The sequence below is a fragment of the Rhinatrema bivittatum genome, chromosome 2 (assembly GCF_901001135.1).
Source record: "Rhinatrema bivittatum chromosome 2, aRhiBiv1.1, whole genome shotgun sequence".
Lineage (NCBI taxonomy): Eukaryota > Metazoa > Chordata > Amphibia > Gymnophiona > Rhinatrematidae > Rhinatrema > Rhinatrema bivittatum.
The window spans coordinates 312,301,482-312,318,485 of NC_042616.1; the positions used below are offsets into that span (position 1 = coordinate 312,301,482).

The 17,004-nt window shown below is 42.9% G+C and overlaps 1 protein-coding gene across 7 annotated transcripts in view; it reads left to right on the top strand.

Annotated features, from left to right (window-relative positions):
* Positions 1–17,004, top strand: part of GRB10 (growth factor receptor bound protein 10) — a 510,659-nt gene that overhangs the window by 405,448 nt on the left and 88,207 nt on the right. For all 7 annotated transcript variants that reach the window (XM_029589722.1, XM_029589720.1, XM_029589719.1 and 4 more), the window contains 2 exons: positions 5,289–5,404; positions 7,668–7,742. In XM_029589722.1, coding sequence (XP_029445582.1) covers positions 5,289–5,404; positions 7,668–7,742 — 191 coding nt within the window. The remainder of the gene's footprint in view (positions 1–5,288; positions 5,405–7,667; positions 7,743–17,004) is intronic.

A 17,004-nucleotide genomic window follows, 5' to 3' on the forward strand; every position in this document is an offset into this window, starting at 1 on the left:
GGCTGGTGGTCAAATCACTATCCCCAAAATTCAATAAACAATACAACTTAGTAATTAGCTTTGGAGCTACTTGCTACTAAGCATTTTCTCCAGCCAGTCTTAGATCTCAGAAAATTGCCAATCGTGGTGTCTTTAAAGATATCTCTCTGCAGCTGTAAATAGAGATAAGTATGCATGGGAATGCCAAATTGATCGTGCCAGGTCTTGGAGGTCATTCCTTCCCATGTCTGTCCAAGAAATCTCAAACCAGACCCATGCCACTGAAGCCTATTTGTGATATGTGGCCTGAGAATTCTCATTTAGCTAGTGAAGATATGGGTAGGTACCTCTGTCAGGACACATAAGTGGTCTTGCAAAAGTTGCCACATTTTCAAGGTATGTGATTGTATGAGGGCAGTCTTACCAAGTTTGGCGACTGTAGTCTAATCAGCAGGATAAAACAGTAATGCAACTAAGTCATGCCCCTCAGCCTGCATTTTCTCCAGATCATCCCATCCTACTGCCCCATCTGCCCCCATCCACCCTCTTAAACAAGCCTTGCCACAGTGTAATAATTCTACAAATTAGGAAGCTCAAACTCTCCACAGTTCTTACGAAGTTGCAGTATAGCATATTTAATACACGTCACCTTATTCCAGAGAAAAGAGGAAATATGACTTCTAAAGTATAGAAATATTCATTTAGGAATAGTACAGGGGATCTGCTGGAACAGGTACAAGAGTTTAGGTAGAATCACCATTTTAATTGAACTGCTCAGGAAGAGAGAGGAGCAAAGAAACCTATTTTGCTAAATCTGCTTTAATCTCTGCCAACATCCGAGGGTAATGAAGGTCCATAAGGGGGAGAGGAATTACAATTCCCAAATATTTAAAACCAGCCCTTGTGACAAAAAAAAAAGTGCTAGGCTTCATGGGAACGTGCAACTAGTACCAATGGGTAAAACAGTAAGACTTAAAGTTTATTGTATATCCTAAGTGTAAACTAAACCATTTAAGCATGTCAGTCAAGACTGGACCTGATCTTCCAAAAATACATAATAAACAATAATGCATTATCCGCACATATTGCAAGCTTGTGGCAAGCATCTTGAAACTGAAAACCTCCAATCCCTCTAGTCCCCTGACTCATGGAGGCAAATAGTTCCAGAGCCAAATTAAATAAGCGAGAGGATAAAGGGCATCCTTGCCTTTTTTTTTTCCCCTACAAACATTGAAAAGATTGGCTAATTTGCTGTTAGTCATAACTCGAGCTGTGGGATTTCTCTATACAACTCGTATCCAGGCATTAAATTCAGGGGGAATTCAAACTTCCCAAGGACTGCAAACATATAAAGGACCAGGAATTGTGGTCAAATACATTTTCAGCATCTGGCACAACCAAACCAGAAATTCTCTTTTGCTTGGCCAAGTGTAACAGATTGAATAGCTTCCTAGAGTTATTTATGGATGATCTGTCTTTAATGAATCCTGTTTGATCAGGATGAGTCAACAGAGGAAGAATGTTCTCCAGGTGAAGTTGAAGCACTCTTGCCAATATCTTAACGTCTGTGTTAATGAGAGAGATGGACCTACGATACATAAAAAGGATAAGGACCCTACTTGTGCATCAGTGTAATAATGGCATTTAACAAAGTGCCTGAAGAGGCACCTGGCTCTAGTTAAATAGTTCACACGGTAAGAGCATATATTCTTTAAATCCCAGTACTATTCAAGGTAGTACCCAATACTCTGCAAACCAAGTTCAATGACAGGAGCCATCCACAGCTCCCTGAATTCCAGAGGTACTGTTGGTAATTGAACCAATATTGAGTACTGAGAAATGTCATCCTGCACTGCATCATATGACTTATACAAATCTGCAAAATAAGCCTTAAACAGCTTATTTAAATCAATAGGGTAGTGGTGTAAGCCACCTTTGTCATTATTAATGCAACCAATTGCCAATCTCACAGATCTCACCTTCAGCCCCCAGGCCAAAAGAGCTCCTGTTTTGTCCTTTGTTCATATTATTTTCGCTTAGTAAAGTGAAGGAATCTCTCAATCTAGCCTGATTGTAAAAGTTGTAATTCATCCCTCCCCTCATGGGGCTGTAAACGCTGCCTCCACAGCATCTCTAGCCAGTCGGGGGGAGCAGAAGACTCAAACTGGAGATCGTCCATGAACCTATCACATTTGAAGGCTATTTTCTTCCCAATTCAAAAAATTAAATCTTGGTGGTTCCTGTTCTTCTAGTAAGGGTTCACATTCTCCTTGAGGCAACTTTTTTGTTTTTATAGGAGGCGCTGCTACTTGCTGTATGACTCAATCCTTGTGTGTTGACTTCCTATAGGGAAGGTTGATCAATTATGGATAAGTGAAGTATAAAGCTAATAAATTAGCTTTAAGGCCTCAGATGGCTTGAACTTTGTGCTAGAAACCATCTGGAATCTTGGATGGTGGGAAAAGAATAAGAATTCCCTAAATTACAGGATTAAAAACCAAATTTCAGCAAAATGAATATGTAACCACAAATATTGGGCACATTTAACAGCACGTTAAAACAGGTTCAAGAAAGTTGTTGGTACCCCAGCATTCTGCAGATAATAGAGATGGTTAAATTAGGGTTGAAAGGTTGGGGGATGAAGGCTAACATGGTAATGGAACTCAAGAAAGCAAGCTCCTTCATCACCTCCACTGGGATGCCATTTTAGGCATCATCCTCCCTTTCCACGGAGAAAGATTTCCTGATGTTGCTTATGTGTATAACCCCTGGGGCCTTGTATTGTGATCTTATTCTAGAGCACTTTTTTTCTGCATAAGCTTTACTTCTTGTGCCTGATTTATTTCTTTGAGATAGTTGAATGTATTTCATATCCCTCTCTCTCCTGTCCTCTAGGTTGTACATATTTACATCCTTCAGTCTCATCTCATATAGATTTTGGTGAAGACCCTGCACCATTTTGGTAGCCTTTCTTTCGACCACCTACAGTCTATAATTATTTGAGGGAAGGTCCCAAAATATACAGTATTTTAGGTAGGTTCTAATCAATGAACTATACAAGGCCTCTATCACCTGTACAGGTTGTTGGTGAGACCTCACTAAGAAGAAGAATCAGTTCTGGAGGCTTTATGTCTGAAAGGCTGGAGGCAGTTTAGAGAAAAGCTACCAAAACTGTGTGGTGTCTACACCAAGAGAGACATGAAATGATTTAAAGACCTAATTATGTATACCCTAGAGAACAGAAGGGGATATGATAATAACATTTAAATATCTTTATAAATTGGGCACAAGAAGCAGACCTCGTTCAGAGGAAGTAATGCTCCAGGGACGTAAGTTCAGAAGCAACATCAGAAATTTCTTCTTGCAAAGGCTGGTAGATAAGTGGAACAGACGCTGTGTGGACGTTCTGGAGACAAGCATGGTAATGAAATTCAAGAAAGTATGAGATAAGAATGGAGTGTTCCTGGTGAGGAGGCGAATAGGTGGCTGGGGATCGGGTGAGATTTGAGATGGGGTGGATTGGTTAGATGTAGTGATCTTTGTGTCTCAAGCTCTGTAATGATTGGAACAGAATTGAGAGATTGCAAACAACTCACCCTTCACTCCCTTTTGAGCAGATGCAGGAGTGGAATTGGTAAGGACAGAACAAAGAGCAGATGATGTAAATATGATCTAAGGGTCTTACAGGCCATAGGGTAGCCAGGTTGGTATCTGTAGGTTACAACTCCCCAGAAACCTCTTCATTGCTGACTGATTGGTGGTGTCTAGCAAGGCTACGGGGAACTAGAAGGCTGAATATATAGGCAACTGCTTTGCTGGTTTTGGCAGCTCTTTGGATTATTACAAAGTTTGGAGTTAAAACATGGTAGTGTGGGCTGGGTGATGAATTAAGTTAGAGAATTTATTGCTCAACTACCCAGTATGGCAGAGAGCCATTAAGGGAAAAAAAATTGACTTGAAGAGGTAGTAAGATCCTACAAGCAAGCAATCTTCTGCAGCTGGGATATTTCCTTAGCAGTGTGGTAGAATGGGGCAAAATGGATGGTGCAGTTGGACTTTTTCTGCCATCACCTACCACGTTACTATGGGGCTGATGCAATACAGTGCGCTCAGTCGAGCGCACTGTATAACCCGCACTCTGCGGGTTAACTAGGAGCTAAACACCCCCTAATGCAATAGGGGGATTAGCGCCTATTTTAACCCATGTCGGACATGGAGTGAATGTAATAGCGCTCATCACATGCACATGCAAAAAGATAAATGTGCGTCTCAAATGCACGTTTATCGCTCAGCTATTAACGCCTGCCTGGAGCAGATGTTAATAGCTGAGCGCAAGTAAAAGAAATACAGAAAAGCAGAAAAAAACTGCTTTTCTGTACTTCTTTTTTTAAAGTAAAAAATTAAATAACTCGGCAAACCGAGTTATGAAGACTGCCGGTAAACTCGGTGTCTGTTTTCATAACTGGCCATCTGCCAGTAATGAAAATGGCCGCCGCCAAGCAACCCTAGCACCTCCTTCCTAGCGACCCCCCCTAATTTACATATTGCATGGCGCCCCCCCCCTTGCGGGTACCATGCGTGCATTTAAAGAAAAGCGCCCGCTTTCTGCAAAAATTATTGCATCGGCCCCTATTTTAGTATGATAACCAGTGTTGGTCTGCTTTTGAAGTTAATGGATGCAGAAAAAAAAGGAGACCTTGTTTTAACTTGCTAAAGCAGCCTGAGATTATAGTTGTATCTCAAATGTCCCTTTTTTCTTAAGGGGAATGATGGTTACATTTCCTGGAAATAACCACTTTATTTCCTGAGAAAACCCCAATTGACGGAACCACTTTTTCTTTAGGCAAAAAGCCGTCTAGATATGTGATTGATACGCTGCCACATAGCATGTTCAAACTTGGGCCCCAGTGGTTTTGCCTGCCCTACATGTATTTTTAGAAGATGAACTGTCACTCGTTAAACATAACCCAGAAGTAAGTGTGAATTAAAAGCTTAGATGTGGGAACAAAACCTTTTAAATATTTTTTGCTACATGCTCATTCCTGTTGAGGCTTTACCTGTGTGCGGCAGCAGGTTGAATGTTGCCACTTGGTCACTTTCCAAGGTCTCTTAAGTACGTGAAGATTTAGTAACTTGCCTTTTAATTTTTTGTATTCTGGCGGATTTGCTGAAAAGGTTTTTTTGATGCTGCATTTCAAACCTGGCTGCAGGGATGAATGGCTTCAGATGCTTTTGCTTGAGTTTCCAGCTTATCTTCAAACTAAAATAGTTGTGGCATGCTTTTTTTTTTTTTTTATCTTCCTCCACAGAGAGGTGTTTGGAAGACCATGAGTCGGTGATCCAAGCTCAGTCCATGATGGGAAGTGAAAGTAAATTTTTGTTTAGGAAGAATTATGCAAAATATGACATTTTTAAGAATCCTATGGTGAGTTAAACCTGCTTGTATTGTGTGTGTGTGTGTGTGTGTGTATATTTTGAGTACCACTTGCACTCAGTGCTGAATAGGCTGTTTTGCTCTTTTTATTTTTCTCCTTATTCCCCACCCGCACCTCCACATTTTCTCTGTGCATGTGGTTCCTTCCCTCTTCCTCAGACAGCATGCTTAGGTGGCTCAATGGATGCCTGCCAGCCCAAGGGCTGGACGGGTGGCTCTTCCCGTGTGCCACCCTCTGTGCTGCTCATCAGCCATCAGGAGGTGCCACGGTGGCAACAATGTTCCCTCCCTCCCAGGGCCGGCGTGCACCCATGCCTGACCTCGGCTAACGGAATGGGTTCCTGGTGGCGGCCTGTTTTAGTTTTAGAGACAGTTAAATGTTTTAATGCAGCAACCTGGGGGCTAACAGGAAATGAGAGGAAAGTACCAGCTGTGCTAAAGCATGCTAGCGCGTGAATTTTACTTTTTACGCATCCTGCTTTTTATTTCAAAATGTCTGGTGTGATTTCTCTGGTACAGAAGGACTCGGAAGTCTTCTGGCTAAGTTCTGGAAGGGGAATTGTTTTACTGCCTGTGGTTTTCCCACATTCCCCTTTGATAGCTGCTGCCTGCTCCTTTGGGCATCAAAGCCAGTGGAACCCTGTTCTAACTTAGGCTACGGTACCAGGACCTTTCATGTTGAGCTGCCCATATAAAATGTGCCGCCCTCATTTTTTTTTTTTTCCTGGGCAGTATGTTTGGGCGTGCTCTACTGCGGTGCCCATCATTTTTGCAAGTGAGTGTTGGTGTGGGAGAGAGGGGTAGGGTGTTAGTACACTTCCTTTCCCTGACAGCTCTTTCTATCATACTGCTGCCGCCACCAGGGTAGCCGAGCTCGGCGTGTTTCTCTCTCTCACGCTTCATTGCCATCCCCTGCTCTTCTGTTACGCCTCTGTAGCTTTTCTCACATTTTCAGCTCTTACGTACCCTCTCCATTTTCTTCTTTCCTACCCTTACGTTCCTCTTCTTTTGGTCTCCTATCCCTGAGCCCCTACCTCCAACCCTATTTGTATCTCTTGCTGCCGCCACCACCCTCTTTCTCAACATCCATCCCCTTGCCTCTTTTTTTTTTTTTTTCCCCTCCTCAGCATCTGTCGCTGTCTCTCTCCTCCCTTCTCCACTCTCACTCCTTTCTGCCTCAGGTAAGGTAAGTGGCAGGATTCCACCCTCCAGCAGTCAACTGCTGACTCTTGTGCCATAGCTGTGAGCAGCTTTAAAGCTCGTGGGCTGACACTTCCTGCTGCTGATTTTGCAATGAGCAGCAGGATGGACAGGCCGGTGAGGTTTTTTGTTTTTTTTCTCTTGGGGCGCTGGCACAGAGTCATGCCGTCACGGGCTGGGCTCCAGCTAGGGCCGACGTGTGGCTGCTGAAAGAATGCTGCGTGGCCATTGCACAGCTTACAGGAAAGATTTTGAATCCCCCTTTCCTGTCTTGTGCAGCCCAGCGGTTGCAGCAACCGTTCTCTAGCCCTGAGACCCCCCCAGGCCATGGTTCCCTCCAGAACCTGATGCAGGGGACCCTCTCCTCAAGCCCACTAGTAGCGGTCGCTATTGGCTGGTATTCCTTCACTCATGTTTCTATGAACATTGCTGCGTCAGGGAGACAAACGTGAGTCTCACCTGATGATGCACAGGGTTAGCCTTAATGTTTTGTGGGGTTTTTTTTTTTATCTAATTAAATATAAAACTAAGATATGAAAGCATGTGGTAACTGTTATAGACTGGTCATTGTTTTGAAAACCTATTCCTCTCTGTTCCATAAAGAGCGCCTTTGCATTTGTGTGGAAGCCAGACAAGGCTCTGTCTATGGGAATGTCTTTTTAAACAAGCATCCCAAGCACTTGTGCCAAACTTTCTGCATTTTGTTGTGTTTGGGGGGGGGGAGGGGGGCAGTTCTTGGTTTTGAAAAACGTACTTTTCCGTGTCCCAGCTGCAGCGCTTTAACTCTGCTTGCATCTTGGAAGCCAAGCAGGGTACCTGGATGGGGGAAGACCATCTGGGAAGAAAGCAGGGGCAGACTCTGGCAGTTTGCTGCCCAGAAGGTTATAGTCCTGTGTTACGAGATACTTGGGCCTCCACCACCACCACATTCCCTTGAGCTCATCCGTTTTAAAATGACCAACACAAACTGAGACCAGATCGAAGTTGAGAATGTAGCGTGTCTGCATGCAAATGCACTCAAGATTACAAGGTCCGTTTTGTCTGTCTCCTCCAGAATTACTTTCCAGAACACATGGTGGCCTGGTGTCAGCAATCCAATGGCGGTGTTTCCCAGTCTCAGCTCCTGCAGGTAATGGAGACGGCTTATTACAGTAATCCAGGTGAAAGGGGGTGGAACCAAAGCAAAGCACGGTGGTGGTTTTATGGGGGGATGGGGGGGGGGGGGAATGTTTACCCAGCTGTAAATGGAGAAGGGGCACTGCAGGACAGCGTCTAAAGGGGGAGAGGGAGTCCGTATTGGTTGTCTTGGACTGCAGACGCCTTTTGGTTTTTCAGGCTGTGTCCGCAGTGACTGTTTATAGGCATTTGTTTCCAGAACCAGTTTGGGTTTGTATGCTTTGGGCTGACTTGAAAACCAGATTCCTTTGTGGACCTCGAGCCCCCGACCTGAATCTCCCCAGGTGTCAGGATAGATTAAAACCTGGAGCTATATCCGCCCTGCTTCTTAATCTTCCTTATTTCTTGGTTACACCTCTTTGCTCCCTCCACGCAGCACACGGAACCTGATTTCACAACGTTGTCCTATTTTTCAGTCAAGTGCCTGCTGGTCGCTTGATGCTGGCAGGCCCTGGAAATGTACTTTTAACTTTTCAGTTGCACTGTCCAAAAAAAAAAATGAAATCCTAAAACAGACTAGGACCCGTTCAGAAATTTATATTAGGAAGAGGCTAGGGATCGTGGCAGTGTTTGATTCTTCCAGTATTTTTGTGATTGTAGCATCATTTCTCAAGTTGGCTTTCCAGCTAGATTATATTTTTTTGAAACTTGCTTCTACCACCTCTTCCCACTCCCTCCCCTGGATAGTCATAGTCCCCATTGATACTAACAGCAGTCTATAGGAGCTCTAAGCCAGTGCACCCAGCCTTGTTTGATACAGGCATGATGAATGAACGCATTTATTCAAACACTTACTTTATTTTTTTAAGGTAATTGAATGATGAGTGTGTGTGAAACATGAGCTTGGACCACAACTCTGGGCTTGGAGTCATGATGTTTTGATGCTGCTCACAAAGCTTCAAATTGCATCCACTGGCACACTTGGTGAAAATTGTCAATGGCACCTCCTTGCTTTCCTTCTTTCTCACCCCCTTCTTCTCTCCCTCCTTCTAGACATTTTCTGTTTCCTCCAGACATTCCCTCCTCCTTCCCTTTCCCCTCCAGGCATTCTGTGGTCACCTCGATAAAAGCAGCATGAACGCTCTCTGAAATAATAAATGCTTTAATCTGCCTTGAGCGATTCTATTGAAAATGGAAACACAAGACATTCCATACGTATTCAGCAAACTAGCTATACCAAAACAGCATTAACTCCCCGAACTCAAACAGCAAAAATTCTGCCTATGAAAGGCAGCAGTGCAGATATTACATTGGATCCTAGAACACCATTATCGTACTGGGAAAACAGAATATAGTAATATAGTAAATGATAGTAGGTAAAGACCTAAATGGGCCATCCAGTCTGTCCAGGAAGTTGTTTAGGGTAGTAATTGTCATTCTGTGCGGAAGTAAAATTCCTGCAGATCTCTACATAGAAACAAAACACTAATAAAATACCTCACCTCACCTCGCATGCGCAACACAGACAGGTGCTCACCTAATACAGAATATGTAACCACAAACAGTGTGTACCGAGGTTTTCCAGTGTCCAGGGGCCATGCATTTGTGTGCCTCTCCAGCACCCCCTCCCCAATCCTTCTTGTACTAATGCTTAAGGTCATAGAAAATCAGTGGCATCTCTAGACAGAAGAATTGGGGGGAGGGGGGAGCCAAAATGACATTTCTTCATCACACCCACCTCTATAGCATGGATCCTGCTTTAAAATTGGCTATAAAAAAAAAAAAACTCTCAATAAGAAAGTCCAGTTGGTCTTCTGAGTAATTTTAAAAAGCTGGCCAGTTTCACATGGCTAGTAAAACTACTATTAAAATTATTTGATAGCCTCATTCAGCAAATTCTATATGGCTATGAGAGAAGACTGGAATCTATATAGGAAAGGACTGAATGTCAATATAAATCCTGCACCTCCAGTTCTGTACCTCACTGTGCATCCATGGAAATTCCCCCAACAATGGAGCTTGGATGTTTCCCTTACAGCTCATGATATAAAAATTTTTGGATGTTTCCCTTACAGCTCATCATATAAAAAATGTTTTTCAAATTCTGGTGTCACCTCACAGTAACAGCAGCACAAACACCTTCCACTGCCAGACATGTGAATTAACACAAAACCCCGCAAAAAAGACACTCAGAATCTATACTGCAATCCCATCATAACATAACAGTAATAACACCAAGGACTCAAACATCAATAACCCTACCTGTGAAAAAGCAAGGGTAAATATTACACTGGGTCCTAGAATACCAATACACCACCTACTGAGGAAACAAAACAAACCCAATTGCTATAGATCCCTATGCTAGCAGAATCTCTCATCATGGTCACACACAGAGCAGAGACAGACCGTCACCAAATACAGAATAAAGGATCACAAATTAGTCATCAATATGCAGACAAAAACTGCAATGGAAACCCCAAAAAGCCAGAGTGTGTGTAACAATAGAAAAACAGAACCTCCATTCCTCATAAAACAAAATCTAAAATCATAAGGCATCGGTTATAATAGTAAAACCATACTAATAAAAGAATATTTTAAAACTACTGACAAATAGAATAAATTAAAATCATGTACATTTTTTTGAAAACCTTCCCAAGCAGCAATACCCCCAATTCTTAGTACTTTCAATCTTCAAACACCCCCCCTCCCCCCTCCACAAGCTATATTCTTAGTCTGCTTTGGTTCCCTCCATGGCTGGCAGGAACCAGGAACATTGATAGCACCGCAGCTTCCTCTGCCTCATGGGGGTCAGTCTCATGGCATGAGCCCCAACGCTCTATAATTTGGTGGCTCATACCATGAGACTGACCCAGCATGGCAGAGGAGCTTACAACCGATGTGCTGTTAAGCGCCAGTCTTCATGTCACACACATGCATTGTATGGGGACGGCATGGAGGCATACTCCACCCACTAGGCTTTGGGGAGGCCTAGTTTCCTGAAGTGTTGGGCACCTGCGATCACTACTGCTGCTGGCCCACCCACCAACTGGCAAGCCCCAATATGTGATGCTGGCAGTGCCCCCCTTTTTTTTTTTTTAAATTTTTTATGAACTTTTAAACCAAATATTACAAATATAATATTTGTATCGGAAATACAGAGACATTATAAACGAAATATTGGGCTATCCTGCCCTTATCAAAAGAACAGCATCCAAATAATTCCTATTACAGGTACAGTTCTCTTATTACATAGGAAACTTGGGGAGAAATGAAACTATACGAGGAGTATATAATGGAAACAATTACACATTTTTTAAGCCCTGTCACCACCAATTTTTCATATAGACCTCTTTATACCTCTTCGGGAGGTCTCCTGCCAGATAAGAAATCCTTCAGTTGGTCTGGTAAAAAGAAGACATACGTATTTCTGGCCAGTTGTATTATGCATTTACAGGGGTAGCGTAGTTTAAAACTACCCCCTGCTGCTATGGTCTCAGGTCTCATAAGTAGAAATTCTTTTCTACGCTGCTGCGTAGACTTAGCTAGATCGGGGTATACCCGGACAAGGCCACCACAGAAAGGAACATTCATATTTTTAAAATAATTCTTCATAATTAGAGACAGCTATTTCATCAAAGAAAGACACAAAAAGCACTGCACAATCGATTATTTCAACATTAGAATTTTCTAAGTAATCAGTCAGATTATGAAAATCTGAGACTTGCGAGGAAAATGCAATCGGTGTGCTGCTTTTTTTAGGCAGGAAAAAGTTTTTTAGTAGCTGGTATCTCATTCTGAGGAATCTTTAAAACCTCCAATGCAAAATTTTTAAAGGATAACAAAGGTATCTCCCCAGATATTATAGGAAAATTCAAAAGTCTTAGATTTAAATGTCTCATATGATTTTCGATCGATTCTAATCTTCTTAATGATATTCTTTCTAAGACCATTGTGGCGTTAGTGCTTTGAAGATTTTTTATATCATCGTTAATTTTCTTTATAGAATGATCTTGCTCCAAAAACTTTTGATTCGTGTCCTGTTCGATCACCCCAACCTTAGCTGCTATCTCGTCCAGCTTCAGGGTTTGATTATCTAGTTTGGAAGAGATTCTCACCATGAGTTCCCAGATATTATCCAGGGTTATAACCACCAGTTTGGTCAATTGCTGGGAGAGAGTTCTTACCCTGAGTTCGATGAGTCCACTCGTCTCTCCCGTTGTTCTGGGACCATCCGCTGCCGACTCCACTCCTCTCCTCGGCTCCTCAGACCCTCGGGGTTCCAGGACATCTCCTGCCTCTCCCACCGTTCATTCGGCGTCTGGGCCACCCAGCGAAGTAAGCCCGATGATGTCATCAGTATGCGACTCAGCTCCTCGGTCGACAGAAGGGAGCAAAGCTCTAACCGGCGTCCTGAGGTCAGGAGGGCTCAGAGAAAGTTCCCCAGGTGAGTAAGGCTCTCCTCTCGCCTGCTCTCTAGCGGGGACTGACGCCCTCAATTGTGGTGGTTGGAGGGAGTATTCGGATATTAAACGCTGACCGGCAGCAATGTCTGGGTCGGGTGGAAAGACCCGGACTTTGCTTTTCCTCTTATGAGGCATTATAGTACAAAAATAGCGCTGTTTAGCTTAAAGATGAAGCGTAGGGCCGGAGCGATAACGAAGTTGCTCCCTCTCAGGGCGCCATCTTGTTTTTCTCGAGGCAGTGCCCCTTTTTAACTCCTCCCTGGGCAGCTGCCGAGCTCGCCTTAACCAAAGGCCAGCCCTGTCTGCCCCTCACAGGTGGAGGAATATTTTACAACCAATGTTCTGTATCACAATTACTGCGACGCAAGAATCATGTGTAGCAGTGAGTCCAAAATGTGTAGCAAATTTAAAGTAACAGGAGAATTACGGTAAGTTTTGTTTCCCCTTTGCCTTCAGTGCTGGTATTTTTCCTCCTATCTAATAGACTCCTCTGTCTTTTTTCTTTTTCCTTAAAACTTCATTCTTGTTCTATTTTCTGTGTCAGTCTTTCTCCTTTAATGCCTTTGGGCTCTTTTTCACTGAACCAACCCTCTTTCCTCTGTATTTTTTCTCCCTCTTTCCACAATGATCCCTGTTCTTTCCCACACTCTCCCTTTCCCTCTCAGCTTTCTGTTCTATACTTTCACCGTCCTAAATCTTCTTGCGCTCTTCATGTCTTTCACTCCCCTGCAGCCTTTCTTTCATATTTCTCCTCTGTCGTGCTTTGCGCGGGCACGCGCTCACTTTCATCTCTTCTTGACATCTTCTTTCTGACCAGTTTCTCTCCCCTGCATCATTGTTCTGTGCATGGTTTTCTCCCTGCTGCATTTCTCTCTCTCTCTCCTTTCCCTCTCACTTCTTCACGCCACCGCAGTCTTTTTATGCCACCTCCCGTGGCCTCTTCTCTGCGAACCAGGGTTCCAATCCCTCTAGTTCTAGTGCAGCTCTTTTGGACTTTGAGCAAGTCTTTTTATTAGAAGGGTTATGCATCATAAAAGAACACATTACAACCTACCAATACGCCTCAGTAATACAGACCATAAACATCAACTCACATTTTATACTGAAAAATTAACATTATGATCTAGGATGATCTTAACAATGAAAGTAAACCTGCTGTATTCACAAGCAAAATCCCCCCTCCCCCTCTCACCCCGCTCCATACTCAATCAGTATGGGATTCTGTCCATAGCTTAAATTGGCGCCACGTGTTTCGATATTTTACCACTGAGTCTCTTCATATGGCAGTCAGGTATTCCATATGTGAAATCCATTTCAATCTGCATAGTACCGCCGAGAAAGGGGGCACTCGTGAGTCCTTCCAGTGCCGTGCTATTTCCCCACGTACTGCATGGGCTACAGCTCTAATTTATTTATTTATTTATTTATTTATTTATTTATTTAATAAAATAACCGTGTTCTGATTTCACCCGATGATCCATAAAATTCAACAGCATCTCCTTGGGGCGATGCAGTATATCAATCTTCAGCAGCTGCTGTACCCATTTTTCTAACAGGAAATCACTAGTAACTGTATAAGGTATGATGTAATGTTGCTAGTCAATACAAAGGGAACATCATAACATCGCTGTTTTTTGGATCGTGATACCTCATAATAAGTAAGGCCTCTCGATTTTTTTCAGAGAGTGCTCTTAAAGAAACATGTCATATTTCAAGCGTTTCCCTTTAAATGGTTTTTACGCTGAACAGACTTGTTTTTATCATTATAATCACAGGTATCAACAATCGGAGATCTTAGGAATATTTTTTCTGAAACTTTTTGTTTATATTTCAATAGAATTAGATGAGAACAGGGTACTTATCATTTTATGACACATCCGTGTTTCGTTTGCTTCTTCAGGGGTTTTAACTTTTACCACGGTGTATTGTTGAAAGCTTGTCCCATCATTTGAGCGCCATTGCGTGATCCTGCTCTGTTAAGCTGTGATCACGCAATGGCGCTCAAATGATGGGACAAGCTTTCAACAATACACCGTGGTAAAAGTTAAAACCCCTGAAGAAGCAAACGAAACACGGATGTGTCATAAAATGATAAGTACCCTGTTCTCATCTAATTCTATTGAAATATAAACAAAAAGTTTCAGAAAAAATATTCCTAAGATCTCCGATTGTTGATACCTGTGATTATAATGATAAAAACAAGTCTGTTCAGCGTAAAAACCATTTAAAGGGAAACGCTTGAAATATGACATGTTTCTTTAAGAGCACTCTCTGAAAAAAATCGAGAGGCCTTACTTATTATGAGGTATCACGATCCAAAAAACAGCGATGTTATGAAGTACCCATTTTTCTGCCTGATTCCACAATGTTTGGACCTTGATTCCACAATATTTGGATCTCTGGGCAAGTCCACCACATATGATAAAAATCTCCCTCGTGCCCACATTTCAAGTCATTTTATCTCCTGTTGCCTCAGGTATTCCCTTACATTAACTCCTTGGGGTAGGGACTTATTGCACCTGAATAGTATCAATACTCCATCCTGCCTTTGAATATTATTTGGACAGGCAGGCTAAATAACCACATATTACTTTATTATTTATCACCCTCACTGCTGTCGCCCTGCCCCGCCCCCACCTCCCTTTAGCCTATGGTTCCCTTCTGCATAAGGAATACATATTTGCTCAAACCATTTGGAAAGCCCCAAAAGATCTTTTTTAATTGAACCTAGAAAGCTTGTATGTATTCTTGATTGAAAACCTTGGGTGCCTGTGTGTTTCTCGCCAGCTTGGAAACTGGGTTTTAACCTTTGCTAGATGTTCGGAAATGATCTGCTTTTGAAGATGGTTAATGCCATCCTGCGTCTGTGAAGTCTCTTTTTTTTTTTTTACAGCCCACTTATCTGTAAAGCCAAGTATGATTATACATTGCTCACTCTTCACGTACCTGCTTGGTTAAAAGCAACCTCACAATGGATGAGTTTTCTTCTTGACCCTTCTTTTTTTTTTTTTTTTTTTTTTGAACATAATTTTTATTGCAGGTAACAGGGGAAAAACAGCTTCCAGCGTTCAGTCATATTCGCTTCACACAAGTATCTCACAATTAGCAAGTATGTAAAGTAGCACATTGCAATTACAACATACCAGATCCCACATTTGAAACATCTAGAAGGCTTGTGAACCTTATTTGAATTATTTTCAAATTTGAGAAACCTCCCACCACCACCCCCCAACAACCACCCTCCCTCCCCTTCCCTGGTACTCAGTATGTTATAAGCAGTCAGGAGTCAAACAAAGAAGAACATAACCGTAACTTGAAGAACATAACAGTAACTTGAACTGTAAAGGATATGAATAAGAAACAAACTGTCTAAACCCTAGGCCCGGTAGCTCTAGTAGAGTCCCATGAAAACGGGTACGTTCAGAAGATCGTCCTTATGTGGAGATCCCCCACGGTATCCCAACATTCGCCCAATCCAAGTTAAGGGCTATGTCCATATACAGTAGGGACAGGGCATCATCTCTATGCACGTATCCCCGAAGGAGACAGACAATTCAGTGCAAGGCAGAGGTCCAGACTATCAGTCGGGTCTTAGAGCGAGTAGGATGGCAAGGGTCATTGAAAATGGTATGAGTCCCTGGAGGACCCTTTTAGACTAGGTAACAGTTGCGTTTGAAGATCCGGTGAAAGAATTGAGATATACTCTCCCCATACTTGGAAAAACTTAGCTTGTTGTTTGGAAGACAGAGAAACAGCCGACATATATTCCATCTGTAACAGGTGATGTAGCTTCTTGGTCCAGAGTGATAAGAGATCTGGATGAGGCTCAGTCCATAGCGCCAAAATGGAAGCCTTTGCCATTAAGGCCATCTTATCCACAAGTAAGGACTGAGGCAGGGTACACCAGTCCATAGAGTTCGGGGAAGCACCCAAAAGCCAGATGTCCGGGGTAAGCGGTATCTGCCGGGTCCATATACTTGATAAGGTACTTCTAACCGTCGTCCAAAGAGATTGGATAGCAGGACACGCCCAGAAACTATGCAAGAAGTCTGGCCTGGGATGCAAGCAACGCAGACAGTCGGAGGAAGAAACCAAGCGCATATAAAAAGCTTGCTGTTGTGTGTAGTAAGCAAAGTGTAATAGCTTATATTGTTGATCTCTAATCGAGACATTCTCCACAGTCCCAAGGAGTTTCACAAAACAGGAGTGAAACTCATCCATCGTGAGTGAGGTATGAAGAACAGCATTCCATCGAGATGTCAGTCTTGTTGAATACTGAGTGGGCTTGAGATCCAGTAGCGCTTTATAGTATTCCGCACATCGTGTCCGTTTTCCAGTGATACCGAGTAGCAGGTTGCGTAAAGGAAGTCCACATGGAAGAGATGGGTTAGCTTGTAGTAACCCCTGTATAAAGTGCCTCACTTGTAAGAATCCATAGTGATCTGTATTGGCTAGAGAGTACTGCGTCCTTAAGTCCTGAAAACTCAGGAGATGAGCAGTTGCGGAACTGGAGCTAAAGAATTGAGTAATAACGGACAAACCATGTCGGCGCCACTTATCAAACAGAGAAGAACCCAGACCAGGGGTAAATAGAGGGCATCCTGTTATTTGCAAGAAGGCAGAACTGTCGGCAGGGATTCCCAACAGCCCACAAATGAACTTCCACCCTCGCCGTATGGGAGATATAATTGTACTATGTAACAGATGAGTCGGGAGAAGAGCAGCATTAACATGTAAAATAGAGCTTAAAGAAAGCGGTGCCACCCATTGTGCATAGAAATCCAGAGGTGAGAAAAAACGTGACCCAAAAAG